The 25,092-nt window shown below is 32.3% G+C and overlaps 1 protein-coding gene across 2 annotated transcripts in view; it reads left to right on the top strand.

Moving 5' to 3' along the window:
- LOC114341845 (uncharacterized) overlaps nucleotides 1-25,092 on the top strand; it is a 77,425-nt gene that overhangs the window by 16,863 nt on the left and 35,470 nt on the right. For both annotated transcript variants that reach the window (XM_028292655.2, XM_028292654.2), the window contains exons 3-4: nucleotides 4,432-4,702; nucleotides 11,404-11,545. In XM_028292655.2, coding sequence (XP_028148456.1) covers nucleotides 4,432-4,702; nucleotides 11,404-11,545 — 413 coding nt within the window. The remainder of the gene's footprint in view (nucleotides 1-4,431; nucleotides 4,703-11,403; nucleotides 11,546-25,092) is intronic.

Genomic DNA, 25,092 nt, shown 5'->3' with positions numbered 1-25,092 from the left:
AGGCATATGAATTTATTAAAAATTCTTAAAATTTATCCACAAAGGAGTGGAAGCACAAAACGTTTTCGGTCAAACTGACCATCATCAGTGTAAACGTCCAGTGTACAAGTAATTTTAACCAGCCACTTCAATAGGTATAAAAACCTCTAAGTTACATTAATGTTACATTCTATATTAAAAAGTAGTCGACATAAAGTCGATGTCTTAAGATTTTAAGGCAGGCCGCACATCAAAGAAACATGAAACGTAAATTACGTTTCATGGAAATAAAACAGTGCTAAAAAATATACGTCCGGGCATTTATGAAACTCTCCGAAAATAGAAATGTGTCATGAACATGAATCACACTCGTTTCATTGGTAGGCGGACTTTAAGATTTGCTTAGCAGTGTTTTAGTTTCATGAAACATGTTTTTCGTTTCATGTTTCATGTTTTTCGTTTCATGTTTCTTTGGTGTGCGGCTTGGCTAAAGATCACATGTGAATGTATTTCATCCTTGCTCGAAAATTGCACAAGGTACTTGTGTTCTAGTGAGAGGTTAACAACCAACTGGTCTAAACATATATAATAATATGTAGTACATAATATTTATGTATTATTATATACAGCTTGTCTACATTAACGGTGTCTAGTCGAACAAACTTTAATGTACGGGAACACTAGAACAGGGGAAGTGTTAATTGTGGAAGAGGTTTAAAATTTGGAACATCAGACTACAAAAACGTCACATGTATTTTGTCGGACAAAACTTCCAACTGATTTGTTATATATATATATATATATACATTAGCACTTCGAGCCAAGCAGGCTCATGGCTTGGTTTACAATCTTCCTCTATTCTTGCTTGTTCTTCGCTTTTTCTTTCCAATTTGTTGCATTGAGATACCTCAGGTCATCATTAACTTCATGGCTCCATCTGGTCCTAGGTCTTCCTTTTCTCTTTTTACCACCTATTGTAGCGCTTAACATGGTTTTAGGCATTCTAACTTGGGCCATTCTTTGGATATGTCCTAACCATCTAAGTCTTTGTGATCTTACAACTGCAATTATATTAGGCTCCTTATACAATTCTTCTAACTCCTTGTTTGTTCTTCGTGTCCACTGATTGTTGATTATTTTTCCCCCAAATATCCTTCTAAGTATTTTTCTTTCCCATACTTGTAACATTGATTGCTCGGTTTTTGTCATAGTCCAGGTTTCTAAGGCATACATAACTATTGGCCGTATCACAGTTTTATACGTTCTTAATTTAGCTGCTTTGGATATATTTTTGCTTCTGAGTATTCTATTGAATGCATACATGCAACGATTCCCTGACATTAGTCTTTTGTGTATTTCTTACTGGATATTTGGTCTACTAGAAAATAAGGTCCCTACCTTTTCGAATTTATACATTGTTCCTTCATTCGTTGTTATCATTAAATATTGCCCTTGTTCAAATTTTTTGTCGGTCCATTCCATGTACTTAGTTTTTGTTTCATTTATATAAAGCCCTTTTTCTCGAACTGCCTTTTCTAGTCGTCCTACTACCTTTTTTAATTGTTCCTTGCTTCTGGATAGAATTACTACATCATCCGCGAATGCCAAACATTGATGATTTTTATGATATATATGTCCTGATCTGTTAATATTAGCATATTTTATTATCATTTCCAATACCACATTAAATAACGGTGATGACAACGGATCCCCCTGTCGTACTCCTTCTTTCACTTCGAAATTTTCTGTTAGTTTGTTATTTACTTTTACTCTATTTTCTGTTTTCGTAAGTGTAAGCTTTATCATTCTTATTATTTTTTGTGAAACTTCTAGATTTTTTAACGCTTTATATTATTTCTTTTCTTTTTATTCTATCAAAAGCTTGCTTAAAATCTAAGAAGAGTGCCATTTTTGGTTTATTATGTTCATAGCTCTCAGCTTGTATTTCTCTTAAAGTAAATACGTTGTCTATAGTGCTTCTCCCTTTTCTAAAGCCACACTGGTATTCACCTATGCTATTGTTAAGACTTCTTGCTAGCTTGTTTTTGATGTGGACTGCTAATATCTTATATATTATATTTAATAGTGCCCCACCCCTATAATTTTGACATTCTGCTTTGTCCCCCTTTTTATAAAGAGGACATATCACTGCTTGCTTCCACTCCATTGGTAGTTCTTCCTTTTCCCATATGTTTTTTAGTAATTTGTGTATTTTGTCTGTCAGCTGCGCTCCTCCATATTTTAACATTTCCGCTGTTATATGTAGAATCACTTCCAGGACATTTATAGTTTTTTAGATTCTTAATAATAATTTCAACTTCATTTAGGGATGGTGCTAGATCTTCCGTACTGTCTTTTTGCATATTCATTATTTCGTCTGTGTATCCTTCATCATCGTGATTTATGTGTTCGTCATTTCCATCATCTGTGTCTTCTTCATTTTGATTATTTGTGTACTCCCCGTTTAATAATTCATCAAAATATTGTTTCCATCGTTTTAATATTTCTTGGTCATCAAATATGATTTTTCCTTTATTATCTTTGTATTAAATGGGCTGTGGTTTATATTCTCTTTTTTGATTTTTACTGATTTGTTACCCTTTCATTAAATTCTCATGCAAAAATCAGACTGGCATTTATCATCAACTGGGTATTTTACTAAGTCCGACAGGTAGAACATGTCAAATGACTGGAAGTATGTGAGTGATAAATATCAGTCTGATTTTTGCATGAGAGTTTAATGAAAAAGTAACACATCAATTGGAAGTTTTGTCATTCAAAAACTTCCACTGTTCCAGTGTTCCCGAGCATCAAAGTTTGTCCGACTAGAACCGTTAAGCTATTAACGAATTTTGAGCTTGCTATTAATCAACTTTTTTTTGGTACGGGGGATCCATGCCTGTTACTTCGCCTCATTAAAACAAATATATACTGATAATTAAAAAAAAATACAAAATGCAAGTATTCGATATTTTTTGACCAGGATAAATAAGGTTATCTTATTTACAAATGGAATGTCATATTCCTTATTTAGGAATTGTAGCTGTAATGACCAGAAACAAAAATTAATTAAGAAAATTAATTATTAATTATAAAAAATAATTAGTCCATGCGTAAGATCGCTGCCGTCTAAAAAAATTTCGGATTCGGTTTCCTTGTGAATTCCTATTCAAAAATGTCCCCTTTAAACAAATCTGAAGGATGCCAGGCAGAATTTTTGGGCAGAAATTGTTTAAACAATTTTTTTAAACAAATTCAAAAGATCGCCTTTTTTAGACATGAAAAGTATTTTTTTTGTTGCTTGGTAGGATGGAAAAATTATTGATAATTTTCGAGTTATATTTGATTTAAAATCTGAAAAATGCGAAAATACGCATTTTAAAGGCTTAAAAACCTCATATTTAAATTAGTATTTTTGAGGTTGCCAAGTAATTAATATGTAGTTTAAACATTCATTTTCAAGATTCTGCAGATTGATGGAGTCTACCTTTAATTTACAACGTTATTATTTAATTGTTATTTATGCGTGTCCATCCGATTTTATTGCCGGTGCGGCGCGCACTATTTCCAAAAATCTCCTACTTTCCTACGAAAAATATATTTTCTCGATTCTTTGGGTCATTCTAAATGAAATAGGTGTCTTGACATTTTTTCAAAAGTTAATAGTTTTAAAGTTATAAGCGATTTAAGATCCTAAAATGCGCATAAAATGCGCATTTTCGCATTTTTAGAATTTAAAAATCAAATTTTTAAAGTTAATGCTATTAACTTTTTCGAAAAATAACAAAAAACATATTTTATTTAAAATGTCCCAAATAATCTAAAAATATATCTTTAGCAGGAAAATAGGAGATTTTTGAAATCGAGCGTGCCGCACCGGCAAAAATATCGGATGGACACGCATAATTAACAATTAAAAAACGGCGGTCCAAATTAAGCTGATCCGATAACCCTACATAATCTTGAAAATGAATGAAAAGTACAATTTAAGTACTTGCCAATCTTAAAAATACTTATTTAAATATATGTGTGTTTAAGCCTTAAAAATGCGTATTTTCGCATTTTTCAGATTAAAATCGTCTAAAACCCGAAAATAATCAATTTTTGAGAAAACTTACACCATACTTTCTTGTGTAGAATGACCCAAAAAACCCAATAAAATATTTTTCGGGTCAAAAAGAGATGAACTTTTGTATTTGTTTAAAAAAATTGTTTAAACAATGTCTGCCCAAAAATTCCGCCCGGCGCCCTTCAGATTTTTTTAAATGGGACATATTTGAATAGGAATCCACAACGAAACCGAATCAGAAATTTTTTCAGACGGGAGCGCCGAGCGGTCTCACCACATGGACTAAATGTCATGATTTGTTTATTTTTGGTGAATATAATTCGAGCATAAGTCATTAGGCTTTTTCTGATTGAATCCAGTAATTTGATCAATGAAGTTTTTAGAATCACACTAACGAGGTTTATGAAGGATGCCTAAAAAATAAATCAATAGATGCCTATCACTTCAACCAAATTTTAATTTTCCCATTGATGCCGCCAGCAGAGCTATTAAGGCTACGTTGCTCAGCTAAACCTTATTTTGAAGAGTGCGTCGATGTGGGCAATAACGATATTAGAGAATGTTTAAATTCCACCGTATTGGAAGGATTGAAGGTGTGGAAGCAAATTGACAAAGAAATTTCTGAACAAGTGTGCCAACCTGCTGTTATTGAATGTAAGTATAAATTTAACAGTTTCAAAATAATTCATTAGTATCATATTAAAAATATTATATAATATAGTATTGCAATGTTGTATGTATTTTCTATCCCTTTTAATTTTCTGATAAAAATTTCACATTGGATATTGTGTTTATGTTCCTTCTTCTGAGCGTTTCCATATAGTTTTCGGTATTTCGTTGTTTATTTTCTTTAGTCTTGTGGATTTTTGAAACAAATATTAGCTAAAGCCTGGAAGCACGACACGGATACCTATCAAATATTTGTAGATTTTCGACAAGCCTATGATGACATACATAGAGACAAAATACATAGAGTAGAATCCCGTAAATCAATATCCAGATTACAAATTAAATGAATCATTTACATGGCCGAATTCCCATGTCCCGTGATGAAACAAAACTACTGGCATTAGCGATTTAATATTTCAGTGATCTATAGTTATTTTCCTAACAAGTGCAGAAAGTCATTCTTTTCCGCACGCGACTGCAGTTTGCCGAACGACGCGAAGCGGGAGTTCCGCAAGCAGTCGAGTGCGGAAAAGAGACTTTCTGCAAGAGTTAGGAACAATATTTTTTATAAGAGTCTTTAAAAAATTACCAAATCTTAATCAATTAATTTAATTAATATGAAAATACATACACAAATTAATTCTTTGACAAGGTTGTCAAAACCAAACTTTCAATATAATTAGTTAGCATGACGACGATCTTGGTTTCCATGACGATGATTCAAAACGACTGTTATTGTCTACCGATTTGACTTTCGACTATTATGTCAAAATAATTTTATTTCATCGAATTGTCGCGTTAATTTCGTTAAAACAGGAACACAATAAGATATATTTGAAATAAATTAGTAAATAATATCTAAATATTAGTTTATTGCATGTATTATAATTACTTTAAGGCCATATTAACATATCTAAATTAACACGAGTGCGGAAAAGTAAAAACCGCGTGCGGAAAAGTAACACGCGTGCGGAAAAGTGAAACTTTCTAAACTAAAATGCATGCGCGAAAGTAGACATTTTTGCACGCTCGTAGAAAAAATATTTTTCAGCTTTAGAATATTGGAGGCATAAACGTGCGGATAAAGTTTCATAAAGGGATCGGTGGCAGTCCAAATCTTTTAAAAATCATCTTCGTTAGCTGAAGAGTTTCAAATTCAGGACATCCAAAATAAAGGCCTTAAGCAATCTTTTTTAGAATCTATGGAAACTAATAAATTGAAAAATACAGATATAATTCCGAATGACCAACTCGAGACAAACAGCTCCCCAGTCCTAAACCTCTTCAGTTAAAGACTTAAAAAGGCAAACACGTTGTAAACTATATCACTTGAGAAAGGCACTCTGCCGAAACAGCTGTAGTCACTTAGTTGTAATACATTTTGTGGAAGTATAAAAAACAAACGTTTGCAGTGTTTTATTGTTAGATAAAATGAACTTCCATCAAGTAACGGTCGAATCCATCAATTAATATTTTTTGAGGTATTCGCTGTTAAAAATAACAGTTTTTCGACGAAAAAATCGACTTTTTAGAGGGTTTTTTGAGAATAACTCAAAAAATATACATTTAATAAAAAAAAACTTTAGCTTTAAAAATTGTATCTTATAGAAACCTAAACACAATTCTTTTTTTATAATTTTTCTACAACCAATACAAACTGAGATACTGAGTTAAAGGTTAGCCAAAATATTCAAAGCCAAATAACGGAAAAACTAATTTTTCGAGGAAAACTTGCAGAATTTTTTTTCAGGTATACAATTAGACCTTTCGAAAAAAACCTTTTCTAAACAAATTAGACCTTTTCTACATAGCATAAAAATTGAGCGACTTATGATCAAAATAAGGTCGGTCGGTATATAACTAGGTATTTCTACGAAAAAATCAGTGAAAACAACCCTCCTAATTAAAATTGATCTTCGGCCTTTAAAAGTATTTTTATATATGTATTATTAATACACCCAAGAAGTTTTACCTATTTAGAATTTAGAAAAATTGGGGTTTAACGATAAAATGATTTTTTTGCAGCTTCGTAATTTTCACCGTTTCCTTCAAAATACCTTCGAAAGTAGTAGAGATAAGAAAAAAATGGTGGAGCACTAAATTGTATCTTTTTTAATAACTAAAATTAATCTGTGCATAGATTTTCTTTACAATTAATATTTAGCGAGGTGTAGCTGCTTGGACACGCGCCAACTCGTAACTTTTAATGACAAACATTTTCAAATCAAAATGTACACCGGCCAATTCGTAACTTTTCTATTACATGACCTGCTCGAACTCGAAACTTCCTTCAAGTGAATTCGAAACCATTGATTAAATCTAATACCTTAAATCTAAACCGAATGTTTCTTGGTTTGCTTAAAAACGTTATATTTGTATTATATTTACCTATAAAAAATAGCAAAAATTGAAATATCTTAATAAAATAATTGAAACAATATTATAGTGTTTCATTAACATGTGTTATAAATATTATTTCCATCAAGTATAGAATTATAGCTCTACACGAGCTTGGTTTTTATCAAGTAATTGTAAATTCAATTTATAGATGTTTAGAAATGATAAATTGTTTAAATCCATCTGATAATTTAAAAGCAAACAGATTTTCCATATGTTTATTTCAAGTCCAAAAGATTATACCTTTATTTAGTTACAAATTCGCCGGTAGTTGATTGGTTACCGAAAAATTATCTGAGGGCCAGAGTTACCAGTTGGCCTGTAATTGGCCAAAATCATGTGTGAAAAAACTTTTTTCTATGGATGCTATACAATGTGCAACTTCTCTTACTACTTACATACATTCAAAACGAACAATTTCTCAGGCAGTGAGAAAAGTCAGCCATTGCAGTGAGAAATATTTTTTCTCACGGGTTCACCGCCGGTTTACATACATATGATCGCCATTTCCATGGTAACATGCACAATACAAACACAATTATTTTTGTCAAACAAAATGTGTTCAAACTTGTCAAAACTTATCAAAAATTACCTTTTAAGACTGTTCAACTGTGGTGAATTATAATTTTAAATAAATAAAGTATATAAATATTAAGAATATTAAATACCTATATATATGCATGTATTTTATTTCAATTTAGGCATATAATATACCTAAAAGCACCTGAATTATTTAATTTTGAAGTTTGAACTCTTGACAAAACGCATCCATAGAAAAAGTACAGTGTACAACACGAGAGAAAATGACATAATTGTCTCTCGCTTGATTTGCGGCACTCGCCTCGTGCCTTGGCTCGTGCCAACAAACTTCTGCGCTCGTGAGAAATATGTCTTTTTTCTCTCTTGTTGTACAGTATACTATTTATCATCAAAAATTAAGGAGCTATGTTTATAAAACAATTTTTTTTTCGAAAAATTCGAATAGTCTGCTTGGAAGTGTAATTTTCAATGTATACGATACCACAGAATCGGTTTTTTGGCAGTAATACGTTATAATATACTTATTCTACTTTCTCCATTCAAATCGAAAGACAACAGAAAAGAAGAAACATCTGCTCATGTGTTTGAGTATGTGTGTATATTTCGTTGATTTCTCGCCAGTGTGTTCTACAGTTCGAAGGAAATAACATGTGCTTTGACAATTTTTGTAGAATTATTCAGTTGTGTTTACTAAAATAAATAAATTGGTTAGGTCCTTTGAAAATTGGGGTTATACTGAAATCCCACTTGTTCTGGGTTTATATATTATGACATTATATCCTAAAGCATAAAACAATCATTATTTAACCAATCAAAACAAAATTTTACCCATATTAAAGTTTAAAATGTTTTTATATAATTTTTGAAAATAAGGGGTAGTATACACCCCTAAAAATAATCAACGCCCTTGTGCATGATACAGAATGTGAAGTACAGGGTGAGATGATCCTAATCCCAAATTTCTATGCAAATCAATGCAAACCGAAATTATTCTTTTAGGATAAATATTTTTTTTATATATTGCTTCAACAAGAGTGGTTTTAAGAGTTGAAATATTATAATATTCTATCCTACAACATAAAACAATCATTATTTAATTAATGAAAACCAAATGTTGACCATCTTAAAGTTTAAAATGTTATTTTATAATTTTTTTTACAATTAGGGGTAGTTATCACCATTAAAGAACCAAAACCGTAAAACGGTTCAATATAGAAAATGAACTACAGGGTAAAATGATCCTAATCCCAAATTTTTTATGCAAGTCGATGCTGGACGAAAAAATACGACGTTTTGCCATTTTTTCAGCTTCATTTCCTGGCCTATATGTTCAAATCATGATAAGTAGCTAAAATGGTCAAAACAAAAAGACGCATCAAAAACACGTGAGATTATACTCGTATAGTCAACATTATTACTAAATCGATCCACAAATAGTTAACTCAAACTAGTAAAAGTTGAATTAAATTTTTCAAATCAACTTTTATTGCTCGTTTTAATTGGAGTTGACTCGAACTAGGAATAGTCAACTCTAACTGAGAATCAACTTGAAGTTTTCGAGGTTTTACTTCACTTTAAATATTATTTCGTATTAGTGAAGGATTTTAGATCATTTACTACTACATATATTTCTTATTTCACTCGCCTTGTTACTATTGCTGTTTATTGGATTCTGCGATTCGCTTCGTAATTTTCATAAAGGCAAATGTGTATTTTTGTATTGTATGGATTACATCACAAAGTAGACAATTGAATTAAATTTAGATTTATGCATTCCACACTATGCATTCCATCAGAAACAGATGTCCAGGTCTTTTATATATTCTATTGACCGTTCGGTTGCGATTACAAAGTCTTAGGGTCGGTTCTGTATGCTCTGAGTGGTAAATCCCGTATAATGTGCTTGACCGTCTGACCTACAGCGCCGCAGTCAGAAGAATGCGAGGGAAGTTTACCAATATTTATCATATCTGTAGAGGAACCCGGCACATCTTCCATAGTATGTTCTGATTCTGTTAATAAGGGCTACCCAAATCTTACGAGAACGCTCAAATTTGCCAGATTTGTCTATGATGTCCGGTAAACTATGGTAATGCGAATCTGGCTTACTTACCCATTATTCTTTCTCTATCGGACATTTAATTCCATATAGGATTGCTGCAGCGCTTGAGCAGATTTCATCAGGGGAGGTAACCTGGATCGGAAATGATTTCCAAGAACATTGGGGATATCGTTTTGGACTATAATTGTTGACGACTATCCATTGTTTTGTTGTATCCTTTAACCAATGCATATTAGCGACATATTTTGGATGGTGGTTTGGTAGCCACATTGTAGCGGTTTTAATTATTGTCCACGGAGAATAATTGCAAAGTTAGTCCTATCTTAGTTAGTATGTTTTATATTTTTATGTGAATATTTCGCACTGTTTGAATAATTTGCACACTGTTAAAAATGTATGTATAAATGTTACATTAGTATGTAATAAGCTTGAACGGGTTATTTTACTTTTGTTGCTTACTACATGCTGATATAATATTCTGCGTCATATCTAGGTACATATTATACAGGGTGTCCCGAACAGATTGGTCATACATCATACCACGGATTCTGAGGTCAGAAATAGGTTGATTGAACCTCACTTACAATATATATATGAACTATATACAATAGTTCACACAAAAAAAGTTACAAAATGAAAATCGATTTTTTTCATATATCGAAAACTCTCAGAGATTTTTCATTGATAATGGACATGTAACATCCTTATGGCAGCAACATTTAAAAAAAGATTAAACTGAAACTTGAGCACCCCATAAAATTTTATGAGGGTTTTGATGCCCTAAACCCCTCACCCCCCAAACTTTTGTGTACGTTCAAATTAAATTATTATTGTGGCGCCATTAGTTAAACACAATGTTTCTATAAATTTTTTGCCTCCTAGTACTTTTTTGATAAGCCAGTGTTTATCGAGATATTTTAAATATTTTTCGAATCCACCACATATTTGTATAATGGTTAAGTACGATTATAGAGACCTGTTATAGTAATCTGAAAATGTATTTATAATTTGCATTTTTAGGTATATTTTGAAAAAGAAGAAGCAAAGAGGCAAAATTAAAAACAATGTGTTTAACTAATTGTACCACAATAGTAGTTTAATTGGAACGTACACAAACATTTGGGGGTTTAAAGGAACAAAACCCCCATAAAATTTGTATGTCAATATATTAAAAAACAAGCCGCATCTCGATAAAAATTGGCTTATCGAAAAAATTCTAAGAGGTAAAAAAAGTTTTAAAAACGTGTTTAACTAATGGTACCACAATAATAAAGTAATTGGAAAGTACACAAAGGTTTGGGGGGCTTTAGATGTCAATGGGGGGGACAAAACCCCCATAAATTTTTTATGGGGTGGAAAAATTTCACTATAATTTTGTTTTAAGATGTTCCTGCCATACAAATGATACATGTCCATTTTCAATAAAAAATTTCTAATAGTTTTCGATATATTGAAAAAAATCGATTTTAATTTTGTAACTTCAAAGGGCTGTAACTTTTTTATGAGCACATTTATAGTAAGGTAAGTTAGGTTTAATCAAACTATTTTTGACCCCAGAATGTGTGGTATAATTTATGACTAATCTTTTAGGGACACCCTGTAGATATATCATGAAGAGTATATATATAAATTTAATTTATTGTTGTGATTTAAATATTAGAAATAAATAAGTTTATTTTTTTTTTAGTTTTAGCCAACCAAACCAATGGATTATCTGAATGTGACAAAAAATTAAAAGAGGTATTTAACGTATGCAGTAGAAAAATTGGCAATCCCGATGCAAATTCTATTGAAATCTTCAATATTCCACAGACTAGGGGTTACTGCAAGTAAGTTCAAAATGTAATTGATATAATCAGCGTAGTTTGATTGTATGTAAACAATGACCATGCCATTTATATGCAATTTCACGTTTTAAGAAATACTTTGCACTACTAAAAATTAAATCATGATCAAGAAAAAGAGGGAGTGAGTATATTAATAATTAAAAAAATAATTGATTTATATTTTGTAAAGCAATATCACCACGATTATAATTCTTCTGATATAAAAAATAAAACACAATAAATTACAACTTTAAACACCAGTGAAAAAACCGAAGAAAGGCCAACGAACACATTTAGGAAAACTTTATTTAACTGAATTTTAATCTTCTTCTACACTTTTCCTTTTTTCAGGAGTCGCTTTTCCTTAATCTTATTCGTGATCCATTTCTGTCCATTGTTTGTCCTTTACCTAAACCATTCTCTCGTAAATCCACTGTCATACAGTTTTTCCTCCACCTCTCCTTCCGTCAATTTGTAATAGCTCTTTCTTATCAAAGTCGTTCCTGATCCTGCCCCTTCTAGACCAAACCAGCATCCAATGTAACATTTTCTTTAGCTGAGTCTACTATATAGGCCACATTGCATTTCCGTTTACCAACGCAGATTTCACCACATTCTTGTACATCTTTCCTTCTAGACCTTCCCAAAATTTTTGATCAAAAAGTAGAGCGGTGATTTGCTTCCAGTTAAACCAACCAGCCTCTACCCTATGGGCAATTTCTTGATATAGTGTCTTATTTTATGTAGGTCCGATATGTAGGAGCTAAGGTATTTAATTTTTCTACTCGTCCTATTTTTTCTCTACGTAAGTCTATGTCCTCAACCATTCCTGTTCTTCCCAACCACATATAATACTCTATTTTAGACCTGCAAAACTTAAGTCGTTCCTCTTCAGTAGCCCTTGTTCAACCCACGAATTTCTTCCCCAATATTTTTTGCTTTCTTTATTAAAACAATATCATGAGCAAAGAACATTAATACCTTCTCTCTTACTACATCCATAACAAGATTAAACAGGTAGGGACTGATTTAAAAGTCCTTAGTTTGGTGTACGCTCCCTCATATATATTCTTCACGAACCTTACGTAATTCACAGGAACCAATTTCTCTACCATACATCTCCATAACTCTTGTCTCGAAATTGTATCGTAAGCCTTCTCCAGATCTATAAATAGTGTAACTCTCTTTCCTTCTCAAAGGCATTTGTTGTCCTCCTTCTTGGTATGTAACCAAACTATTATTTTTATATCGATGTTTTTTGTTGCCCTTGGATCTAGTTCTCTCTCAAATATTCATCGTGCATGACATTAACTTTATTTCTCTATAGTTCCTACAGTCCCAGTCCCCCTTCATCTTAATGCAATAATATCATCACACTTTGTCTCAACGCATTGAGCATCACTTGGCGTCATACTTTCAACATGTAAACAAGTCAAATCTACAGCTCAGATGTTACCTGAGGCAGATTAGCTAAATATTTTAAACATCTACACTTAATGTAGCTTTTTAAACCAATGTTTCCTTGACGGACTACTTTTACTGGGCTTTGACCCACATAAATATTTTTGTTAAATAATATCTTGGTGGTTAGCATGTACATTGCACGTAAGCACTGATGATTACTGGTAAACCAGTCGAAAACTAGTTATGTGAATTTGATGTAGCCCTTTGGAGGGTTTTTAAATATACCTTTTATACAGGTTTTTACTGTTTTTTTTATATCACATTTACTTTATTTCAACATCGGTTCTCAACATCCACACTCTTAATCTGCCGTACATGAGTATAGTGCTTTGATGACTTGTATCTTGTTTTAGCAATGCTGTATAAACTTTTCATCCCCTTTATCACCTTTAACTTCAACCACTTTCTTTTCTGATGTCCTACTTGCTTTTCTTTCCGCCTCGCTTTTATCTCCATATCCACTAATATCGTTCGGTATTGAGTAGCTACCATCTCTCCCTGTATCAGTTTACAGTTGCAACCTTTTTTATCTGACTTCTTCTACACAACAGAAAATCTTCTATCTGACTTTAGCGTCCCCAGCTACTATAGGTAACATTGTTGTCTTCAATTTTCATAAAGAACGTATTAACCGCAGAAAAATATGATGACACTGCAAAGTCGATCACACTATTTCCTTCAATATTTTCTATTCTCATCCCAAACCTCCATAAACTATTTCTATTTCCGCTTTTTCTCTACCAATATGTCCATTCAAATGACGTCTAAAACATTGTTGTCTACATGAATCTCGAGCATCTCGGAATCAAGGGCACTCCAAACCTCATCATTTTCTTGTTTATCACACCATACCTATGGGGTATAGGCACATCATATTAGGATGTTCATTTTTGTATTGCCCAAAGTTAGGTGGACACCCATTATCATAATATAATATCACTTCTTCTGGTTACCCTTACAAAATCTTTCTTCCACTAGATGTTCAAAATAATAGTTACTCTATTTTTGAAGAGTATCTGGCACACAAATTCAATGTAAATATTAGGTTCGATTTGTTTTATTGCCCTGTGTCCATTTCTTCTCCATCGACTATGGTCAATAAATGTTTGAAGTTGTAGAGTAAAAAAGATGGTCTTATTGACCGCTACTGATAATAACGCTATACCTAGTCGTTGGTTAGGTTACTTTCGATAATAGACTGCCCACAAAAGAGCTCAAATCTATAGTTTATAATTTCACAAATAATGTATAGATCAGCACAGAGGCCAATGAATTTATCCTAATAACAAACTTTGAACTATGGGTTTACAATACAATTTAATCGGTGCCGTTATTGCAACACTTATGAAGTTCAATTAGAAAATAAGGTACCCTAAGCTAGCATGGCCACATGAGCAAAACCCAATTTAACCTATGCTATAATTTTTCACCAATTTTTCACTAATTTATTACCAATCTAATAATTTTTCACCCCTTAACCCCATTTCAGGAGAGATGTCACGCTAGCTTCATATTCAAGCTAGCAAAATTCTCGATAACACGGCATTGCATTAGCGGAATCCAGTTTAACCTATGCAATAAATTTCACCCATGTTAAGCTAATTTATTACGACCCTAATAATTTTTCACCCCTTAACGCCACTTCAGGACAGTTGTCACGCTCGCTTAATATTCAAGCTAGCAAAATTCTCCAAAAAACGGCATCGCATCAGCGGAATCCAATTTAACTCATGCAATAATTTTTTACCCATGTTAAACTAATTTATTACCACCCTAATAAATTTTCACCTCTTAACCCCACTCCAGGGGAGATTTTCCGCTAGATTAATATTCAAGCCAGCAGAATTCCAAAAAATGGCACCTCGTGCCATATATTGTTTATAATAGGTATTATTACTAATGAAAGAAATTTTCTGTAACAGCATTGTGTTATTAAAATTTGCTATTTTAGTGGCCGATGGTATATTAGTGATAAGCCCTTGACAAACGTCAGCCTCACCAACCAAATTCATCATCACCTTCACTTTTCACCCTCCGTAACTCCGGAACCGTTGATTTTATAACAATTATGTATAGGACCTTTTTTATTAATTTTTGTTAAATTTTATGTAGAACATTTTTGTATAGAACATTGTTTATCCTAAAGCATAGTTTTAGAAATATTGACGAAAAACGTAAAAAACTACTAATTTACCGACTTCTCCCCCATTTCCCCCATCTCCCCTCCCCCCAAACCGGACGCTCAAAATGAACAATATGTGGACCATATAGAACAATTTGGTATAATTTTTTAAAATAAGGACACAAACAATTTTATTCCATAAGTGGTTTACACACATTATAATTTCAAAATTTCACCCTGTATTATTCATAATATATCATACATGATGTAGTTCGATGAAATCAGGTTGTTAAGCAGCTTTTAAAAATATAAAAAATATATAGGGTGTTCCATTAAAAATAAAGCTTATGGACTATGCTAGACTTGAATCACCCTGTACAATCAAATTTAGGTTTAAAAAGCGTATATTTATATTTAAAAATGGAAGGGTCTTAGCGTTTTTTAAAATTGTTTAAAACAAGGACAGAAATAATTTTATTTCATAAGTGCCTTCCACCCTATACAGGGTGAGTCATAAGGAACTGTACATGCTCCTACCTCGTATAGAGGCGCCTATGAGGAATAACAAATGACCATTAAAAAGTGTCTGCTCCCATTGTTTAATAATATACAGGGCGAGTTTCGCATTTTGACAGAAATTTGTATTCGTCATAATTTTTGAACGGTCAGATCGATGTGTCTCTTATTTTGGTCAATCGTTACACTATTACCGCCTACTCAACTGATTTATTCAGACTAGAAAAAAGTCAGGTCCGGGTTTAAAAAATTAGTTCGTTTGGGTCTTAGAAAAAATTTCACCCTGTATATGCTTTTTGAAAACTCTAATATGAGTTTTACAAATCATACAAGTAGGCAATTAAAATGGCATATTTATTTTTTCCCCACACGATTATTTAATTTTTTATAAAAAAATGAAATTTGACTATGAATTAAAAGTTTGGTAAAGAGAACCACAGATTTAAAATAATTAACTTTTATTAAAAAAATTAATTTTTTTTAAACACATATTTAATTTATGCTACCACTTAATCAACTGATTTATTCAAACTAGAAAAAAATCATGCCCGGATTTAAAAAATTAGTTCGTTTTGGTCTTAGAAAAAATTTCACCCTGTATACGCTTTTTAAAAACTCTAATAAGAATTTTACAAATTAGACAAATAGGCAATTAAAATGGCATATTTTTTTTTCCCCACACGATTACTCAATTTTTTATTAAAAAATCAAATTTGTCAAAATCGGAATTTTAATCCAAAAATGAAAAAAAACAAATCATGGTTTAACTCGCTACAACTTTGGCTCCATTTTAATATATCTTTTTCTGAAATTTTAACAGCACATATGTATCTCTTACCATTGTGAAGACTATGAAAATTGTTGTAGAGTTTCAGTCTTTTTCTTGTAAAAGTTATGAATTTTTAAAAATAAAAGGTGCAGATTCGTGAATTCCAAAGTTAAATCGCAAAAATTAAGTGAAAACATTTAAAATTTATCTATTTGATCACGTCTATGTTAAACTATAGAGTCCAAACAGAAGTGTTATGAGGAGTTTTAAATCTAGACGTGTTATAGAAAAAAAAAATGGTAAAACTTTTAATTTTAAGAAAAACGTTGTTTAATTTTTTTTATTTTTGTGGTAAAATTGGGATTTTGACGAATTTGATTTTTTAATAAAAAATTAACTATCGTGTGGGGAAAAAATAAATATACCATTTTAATTGCCTATTTGTCTGATTTGTAAAACTCATATTAGAGTTTTCAAAAAGCGTATACAGGGTGAAATTTTTCTAAGACCCAAACGAACTAATTTTTTAAAGCCGGACCTGATTTTTTTCTAGTTTGAATAAATCAGTTGATTAGGTGGCAATAGTGTAACGATTGACCAAAATAAGAGACACATCGATCTGACCGTTCAAAAATTATGACGAATACAAATTTCTGTCAAAATGCGAAACTCGCCTTGTATATTATTAAACAATGAGAGCAGACACTTTTTAATGGTCATTTGTTATTCCCCATAGGGGCCTCTATACGAGGTAGGAGTATGTACAGTTCCTCATGACTCACCCTGTATATAATAATATTAGATTAATATTATATTAAGATTTTAAAACAAGAGTTGCCAGAATTTTGCTAAGAATATCTTAAGTGGTTTTTAGATATCATAAGAATAAAACGATTATTGGTGTTTATCTCGATATGTATACAATGTGACATTTCTTGTTTTTACCCTGTACTCTATAACTTAGCCTACTCAAGTCAAAATATGAACTACTTAGCAGTCCAAATTAACAATTAAGCATTTATACATTAGAATGCAAAGATATTGTAACAGATTAATACTCACGACGGACCTGTAAGAGACGATTTATCGGTTTTGTTTAGTTTAAGTAAAAAGTGTGTGAAATCATTCTTGTCGGTGACGAATGATCGTTTTCGATAAAGAATGAATAATTAGTCAGTCTGAAATAAATATTTATTCGAATAAGTTGTCCTTTTAACTTTTAGTTTACAATATTTTGCATTCAGCTAACGCGAATGTGTAGCTTGTGGAATGTTTCCCATTCAGTGTGGTTTTGGTTGTAAAATTATGAGGTTGGTTAACAAGTAAAAACTTACCAATGCCCTTTCTTATTTTACTTGAATATAGTAGGTATAGCGAAATGTACTATTTGATTTGTAAATAAGCCACAATTCAAGTCAAAAATGAAATTTATTGACGTTTCGACTTCCACTTCGGAAGTCGTAATTGAAAAACAAAATATTAATAAATTAAAAATAGTTTGTTTGTGTTGCGTAGTAAAAAAATTCTTTAAAAATTTAATTTAATCTGGCTTAAACTGTAGTATATATTTCCCAATAAAATAGTAAATTGCATAAGATTCCACAAAGAAACAGCTTCAGAATAATATTAAAGTACAGTAAAATTGTAAAAAATTATTGTTTTGTCCTTAAATCATAACTTTCCTGTATTAACGTGGTTAAAATTTATTCAGAGAAGTAAATAAATTTTAATACAGACCATCCACTTACTACAATAGTAGTAGATACAATAGGTAAATATCTGGGTATAGTAGTGGTATAGTAGTGGTTTTATGACTTTGAAATGCAGAAAGAATAGTATCATAAAATGCATTATTATCGGCACCCTGTTATAAAAATTAAGTAATAAATGTTCCAAAGGGCTGTGTTAGCTATATTTAAAATTACGTATTATTAAAATTACGTAAATACTTGTTAATTTAAAAATTATTTTACTTTTATACTTATATATCATAGTTCACTGTCAATTGACATAACGTAGATATTATTATACCTATTCGTGTTTTATTCATGATTAATGATAAAATCTAAAAATCAGTTTATTAAGACTGATCTTTAAAAAATATTGAGAGATGAAAATTGAGTCCTATAACAATAATTATTGATCACTATTGTTCACGTATTTATCAACAAAATATAGGTAGTAACACGCATTGCAATAATTTTTTGCACGCATTTAAAATCAATAATGTGTTCTTCATTTTAAATCACCTGTGATCGTTAGTTTCAAGTTGAATTTTTTTACACACAGATTGCTAGTGGCACAAAAAAAATCTAACAACTTAGTCAGTCAAAAATGGGACAGCAATTATTATTTAAAGTATGTTTTTTCTTTGGTGGAAATGGAACGTGGAAATTGACACGCGATGAATGTTTCCAAATAAGATTGGTTTTGTGTTGTACAATTTTTGGTTGGTTAACATTTATAGCAAAAACTTACCTGAGACCTTCTTTATTTAACTTATAAATAGAGTGCAGTAAAAGTATAAAAAAAATTTCACCCGAAAATTTGAACTAATAGAATTACTGAAACCCCTCAAGGGGTAGTTAAGGTGTGCACAATTATTACGGTGGTAATAAATTTGTCAAAACCTTGCAGATTACTGTGGTTCTTTAGATCTTTTTTCAATTCTGTTAGCTTGAATATTAAACTAGCGGAATATCACTCCTGAACTGCAGTTAAGGGGTGAAAAATTATTAGGTTGAGAGTGGTAATAAATTAGTTTAACATGGGTGAAAAATTATTCCATAGGTTGAATTGGATTCCGCTCATGCAATGCCGTTTTATCGAGAATTTTGCTAGCTTGAATATTAAGTTAGCGTGACATCACTCCTGAAGAGGGGTTAAGGGGTGAAAAATTATTAGGGTGGTAATAAATTAGTTTAACATGGGTGAAAAGTTATTGCATAGGTTAAATTGGATTCCGCTCATGCACCGCTGTTTTCTCGAGAATTTTGCTAGCTTGAATATAAAGCTAGCGTGACATCTCTCCTGAAGTTGGGTTAAGGGGTGAAAAATTATTAGGGTGGTAATGAATAAGGTTAATATGGCTGAAAAACTATTGCATAAGTTGAATTGGATTCCGCTCATGCAATGCCGTTTTATCGAGAATTTTGCTAGCTTCAATATTAAGCTAGCGTGACATCTCTCCTGAAGAGGGGTTAAGGGGTGAAAAATTATTAGGGTAGTAATAAATTACTCTAACATGGGCGAAAAATTACTGCATATGTTACATTAAATTCCGCTCATGCAATGCCGTTTTATCGAGACTTTTGCTAGCTTGAATATTAAGCTAGCGTGGCATCTCTCCTGAAGTGGGGTTAAGCGTTGAACAATTATTAGGGTAGTAATAAATTAGTCTAACATGGGTTAAAAATTATTGTACAGTTTAAATTGGATTCCGCTCATGCAATGCCGTTTTATCGAGAATTTTGCTAGCTTGAATATTAAGCTAGCTTGACATCTCTCCTGAAGTGGGGTTAAGAGGTGAAAAATTATTAGGGTGGTAATAAATTAGTTTAACATGGGTGAACAATTATTGCATAGGTTAAATTGGATTCCGCTCATGCAGTGCCATTTTAACGAGAATTTTGCTAGCTTGAATATTAAGCTAGCGTGACATCTCTCCTGAAGTTGGGTTAAGGGGTGAAAAATTATTAGTGGTAATAAATTAGTTTAACATGGGTGAAAAATTATTGCACAGGTTAAATTGGATTCCGCTCATGCAATGCCGTTTTATCGAGAATTTTGCTAGCTTGAATATTAAGCTAGCTTGACATCTCTCCTGAAGTGGGGTTAACAGGTGAAAAATTATTAGGGTGGTAATAAATTAGTTTAACATAGGTGAACAATTATTGCATAGGTTAAATTGGATTCCGCTCATGCAGTGCCATTTTAACGAGAATTTTGCTAGCTTGAATATTAAGCTAGCGTGACATCTCTCCTGAAGTGTGGTTAAGGTGTGAAAAATTATTAGGGTGGTAATAAATTAGTCTAATATGGGTTAAAAATTATTGCACAGGTTAAATTGGATTCCGCTCATGCAATGCCGTTTTATCGAGAATTTTGCTAGCTTGAATATTAAGCTAGCGTGACATGTCTCCTGAAGTGGGATTAAGGTGTGAAAAATTAATAGGGTGATAATAAATTAGTATAATATGGGTTAAAAATTATTGCACAGGTTAAATTGGATTGCGCTCATGCAATGCCGTTTTATTGAGAATTTTGCTAGCTCGAATATTAAGCTAGCGTGACATCTCTCCTGAAGTTGGGTTAAGGGGTGAAAAATTATTAGTGGTAATAAATTAGTTTAACATGGGTGAAAAATTATTGCACAGGTTAAATTGGATTCCGCTCATGCAATGCCGTTTTATCGAGAATTTTGCTAGCTTGAATATTAAGCTAGCTTGACATCTCTCCTGAAGTGGGGTTAACAGGTGAAAAATTATTAGAGTGGTAATAAATTAGTTTAACATGGGTGAAAAATTATTGCACAGGTTAAATTGGATTCCGCTCATGCAATGCCGTTTTATCGAGAATTTTGCTAGCTTGAATATTAAGCTAGCGTGACATGTCTCCTGAAGTGGGATTAAGGTGTGAAAAATTAATAGGGTGATAATAAATTAGTATAATATGGGTTAAAAATTATTGCACAGGTTAAATTGGATTGCGCTCATGCAATGCCGTTTTATTGAGAATTTTGCTAGCTCGAATATTAAGCTAGCGTGACATCTCTCCTGAAGTGGGGTTAGGGTGTGAAAAATTATTAGTATGGTAATAAATTAGTCTAATATAGGTTAAAAATTATTGCACAGGTTAAATTGGATTCGACTCATGCAATGCCGTTTTATCGAGAATTTTGCTAGCTTGAATATTAAGCCAGCTTGACATCTCTCCTGAAGTGGTGTTAAGGGGTGAAAAATTATTAGGGTAATAATAAATTAGTTTAACATGGGTGAAAAATTATTGCATAGGTTAAATTGGATTCCGCTCATGCAGTGCCATTTTAACGAGAATTTTGCTAGCTTGAATATTAAGCTAGCGTGACATCTCTCCTGAAGTGGGGTTAAGGGGTGAAAAATTATTAGAGTGGTAATAAATTAGTTTAACATGGGTGAAAAATTATTGCACAGGTTAAATTGGATTCCGCTCATGCAATGCCGTTTTATCGAGAATTTTGCTAGCTTGAATATTAAGCTAGCGTGACATGTCTCCTGAAGTGGGATTAAGGTGTGAAAAATTAATAGGGTGATAATAAATTAGTATAATATGGGTTAAAAATTATTGCACAGGTTAAATTGGATTGCGCTCATGCAATGCCGTTTTATTGAGAATTTTGCTAGCTCGAATATTAAGCTAGCGTGACATCTCTCCTGAAGTGGGGTTAGGGTGTGAAAAATTATTAGTATGGTAATAAATTAGTCTAATATAGGTTAAAAATTATTGCACAGGTTAAATTGGATTCGACTCATGCAATGCCGTTTTATCGAGAATTTTGCTAGCTTGAATATTAAGCCAGCTTGACATCTCTCCTGAAGTGGTGTTAAGGGGTGAAAAATTATTAGGGTAATAATAAATTAGTTTAACATGGGTGAAAAATTATTGCATAGGTTAAATTGGATTCCGCTCATGCAGTGCCATTTTAACGAGAATTTTGCTAGCTTGAATATTAAGCTAGCGTGACATCTCTCCTGAAGTGGGGTTAAGGGGTGAAAAATTATTAGAGTGGTAATAAATTAGTTTAACATGGGTGAAAAATTATTGCACAGGTTAAATTGGATTCCGCTCATGCAATGCCGTTTTATCGAGAATTTTGCTAGCTTGAATATTAAGCTAGCGTGACATGTCTCCTGAAGTGGGATTAAGGTGTGAAAAATTAATAGGGTGATAATAAATTAGTATAATATGGGTTAAAAATTATTGCACAAGTTAAATTGGATTGCGCTCATGCAATGCCGTTTTATTGAGAATTTTGCTAGCTCGAATATTAAGCTAGCGTGACATCTCTCCTGAAGTGGGGTTAGGGTGTGAAAAATTATTAGTATGGTAATAAATTAGTCTAATATAGGTTAAAAATTATTGCACAGGTTAAATTGGATTCGACTCATGCAATGCCGTTTTATCGAGAATTTTGCTAGCTTGAATATTAAGCCAGCTTGACATCTCTCCTGAAGTGGTGTTAAGGGGTGAAAAATTATTAGGGTAATAATAAATTAGTTTAACATGGGTGAAAAATTATTGCATAGGTTAAATTGGATTCCGCTCATGCAGTGCCATTTTAACGAGAATTTTGCTAGCTTGAATATTAAGCTAGCGTGACATCTCTCCTGAAGTGGGGTTAAGGGGTGAAAAATTATTAGAGTGGTAATAAATTAGTCTAACATGGGTGAAAAATTATTGCACAGGTTAAATTGGATTCCGCTCATGCAATGCCGTTTTATCGAGAATTTTGCTAGCTTGAATATTAAGCTAGCGTGACATGTCTCCTGAAGTGGGATTAAGGTGTGAAAAATTAATAGGGTGATAATAAATTAGTATAATATGGGATAAAAATTATTGCACAGGTTAAATTGGATTGCGCTCATGCAATGCCGTTTTATTGAGAATTTTGCTAGCTCGAATATTAAGCTAGCGTGACATCTCTCCTGAAGTGGGGTTAGGGTGTGAAAAATTATTAGTAGGGTAATAAATTAGTCTAATATAGGTTAAAAATTATTGTACAGGTTAAATTGGATTCGACTCATGCAATGCCGTTTTATCGAGAATTTTGCTAGCTTGAATATTAAGCCAGCTTGACATCTCTCCTGAAGTGGTGTTAAGGGGTGAAAAATTATTAGGGTAATAATAAATTAGTTTAACATGGGTGAAAAATTATTGCATAGGTTAAATTGGATTCCGCTCATGCAGTGCCATTTTAACGAGAATTTTGCTAGCTTGAATATTAAGCTAGCGTGACATCTCTCCTGAAGTGGAGTTAAGAGGTGAAAAATTATTAGGGTGGTAATAAATTAGTCTAACGTGGGTAAAAAATTATTGCACGGGTTAAATTGGATTCCGCTCATGCAATGCCGTTTTATCGAGAATTTTGCTAGCTTGAATATTAAGCTAGCTTGACATCTCTCCTGAAGTGGGGTTAAGGGGTGAAAAATTATTAGAGTGGTAATAAATTAGTTTAACATGGGTTAAAAATTATTGCACAGGTTAAATTGGATTCCGCTCATGCAATGCCGTTTTATCGAGAATTTTGCTAGCTTGAATATTAAGCTAGCGTGACATGTCTCCTGAAGTGGGATTAAGGTGTGAAAAATTAATAGGGTGATAATAAATTAGTATAATATGGGTTAAAAATTATTGCACAGGTTAAATTGGATTGCGCTCATGCAATGCCGTTTTATTGAGAATTTTGCTAGCTCGAATATTAAGCTAGCGTGACATCTCTCCTGAAGTGGGGTTAGGGTGTGAAAAATTATTAGTATGGTAATAAATTAGTCTAATATAGGTTAAAAATTATTGCACAGGTTAAATTGGATTCGACTCATGCAATGCCGTTTTATCGAGAATTTTGCTAGCTTGAATATTAAGCCAGCTTGACATCTCTCCTGAAGTGGTGTTAAGGGGTGAAAAATTATTAGGGTAATAATAAATTAGTTTAACATGGGTGAAAAATTATTGCATAGGTTAAATTGGATTCCGCTCATGCAGTGCCATTTTAACGAGAATTTTGCTAGCTTGAATATTAAGCTAGCCTGACATCTCTCCTGAAGTGGGGTTAAGGGGTGAAAAATTATTAGAGTGGTAATAAATTAGTTTAACATGGGTGAAAAATTATTGCACAGGTTAAATTGGATTCCGCTCATGCAATGCCGTTTTATCGAGAATTTTGCTAGCTTGAATATTAAGCTAGCGTGACATGTCTCCTGAAGTGGGATTAAGGTGTGAAAAATTAATAGGGTGATAATAAATTAGTATAATATGGGTTAAAAATTATTGCACAGGTTAAATTGGATTGCGCTCATGCAATGCCGTTTTATTGAGAATTTTGCTAGCTCGAATATTAAGCTAGCGTGACATCTCTCCTGAAGTGGGGTTAGGGTGTGAAAAATTATTAGTATGGTAATAAATTAGTCTAATATAGGTTAAAAATTATTGCACAGGTTAAATTGGATTCGACTCATGCAATGCCGTTTTATCGAGAATTTTGCTAGCTTGAATATTAAGCCAGCTTGACATCTCTCCTGAAGTGGTGTTAAGGGGGGAAAAATTATTAGGGTAATAATAAATTAGTTTAACATGGGTGAAAAATTATTGCATAGGTTAAATTGGATTCCGCTCATGCAGTGCCATTTTAACGAGAATTTTGCTAGCTTGAATATTAAGCTAGCGTGACATCTCTCCTGAAGTGTGGTTAAGGTGTGAAAAATTATTAGGGTGGTAATAAATTAGTCTAATATGGGTTAAAAATTATTGCACAGGTTAAATTGGATTCGACTCATGCAATGCCGTTTTATCGAGAATTTTGCTAGCTTGAATATTAAGCCTGCTTGACATCTCTCCTGAAGTGGTGTTAAGGGGTGAAAAATTATTAGGGTAATAGTAAATTAGTTTAACATGGGTGAAAAATTATTGCATAGGTTAAATTGG

Source organism: Diabrotica virgifera, chromosome 4 (assembly GCF_917563875.1).
Source record: "Diabrotica virgifera virgifera chromosome 4, PGI_DIABVI_V3a".
NCBI classification, from domain to species: domain Eukaryota; kingdom Metazoa; phylum Arthropoda; class Insecta; order Coleoptera; family Chrysomelidae; genus Diabrotica; species Diabrotica virgifera.
Note: the sequence above shows the minus strand (reverse complement) of the source record. Positions and strands in the feature narration are given on the sequence as shown.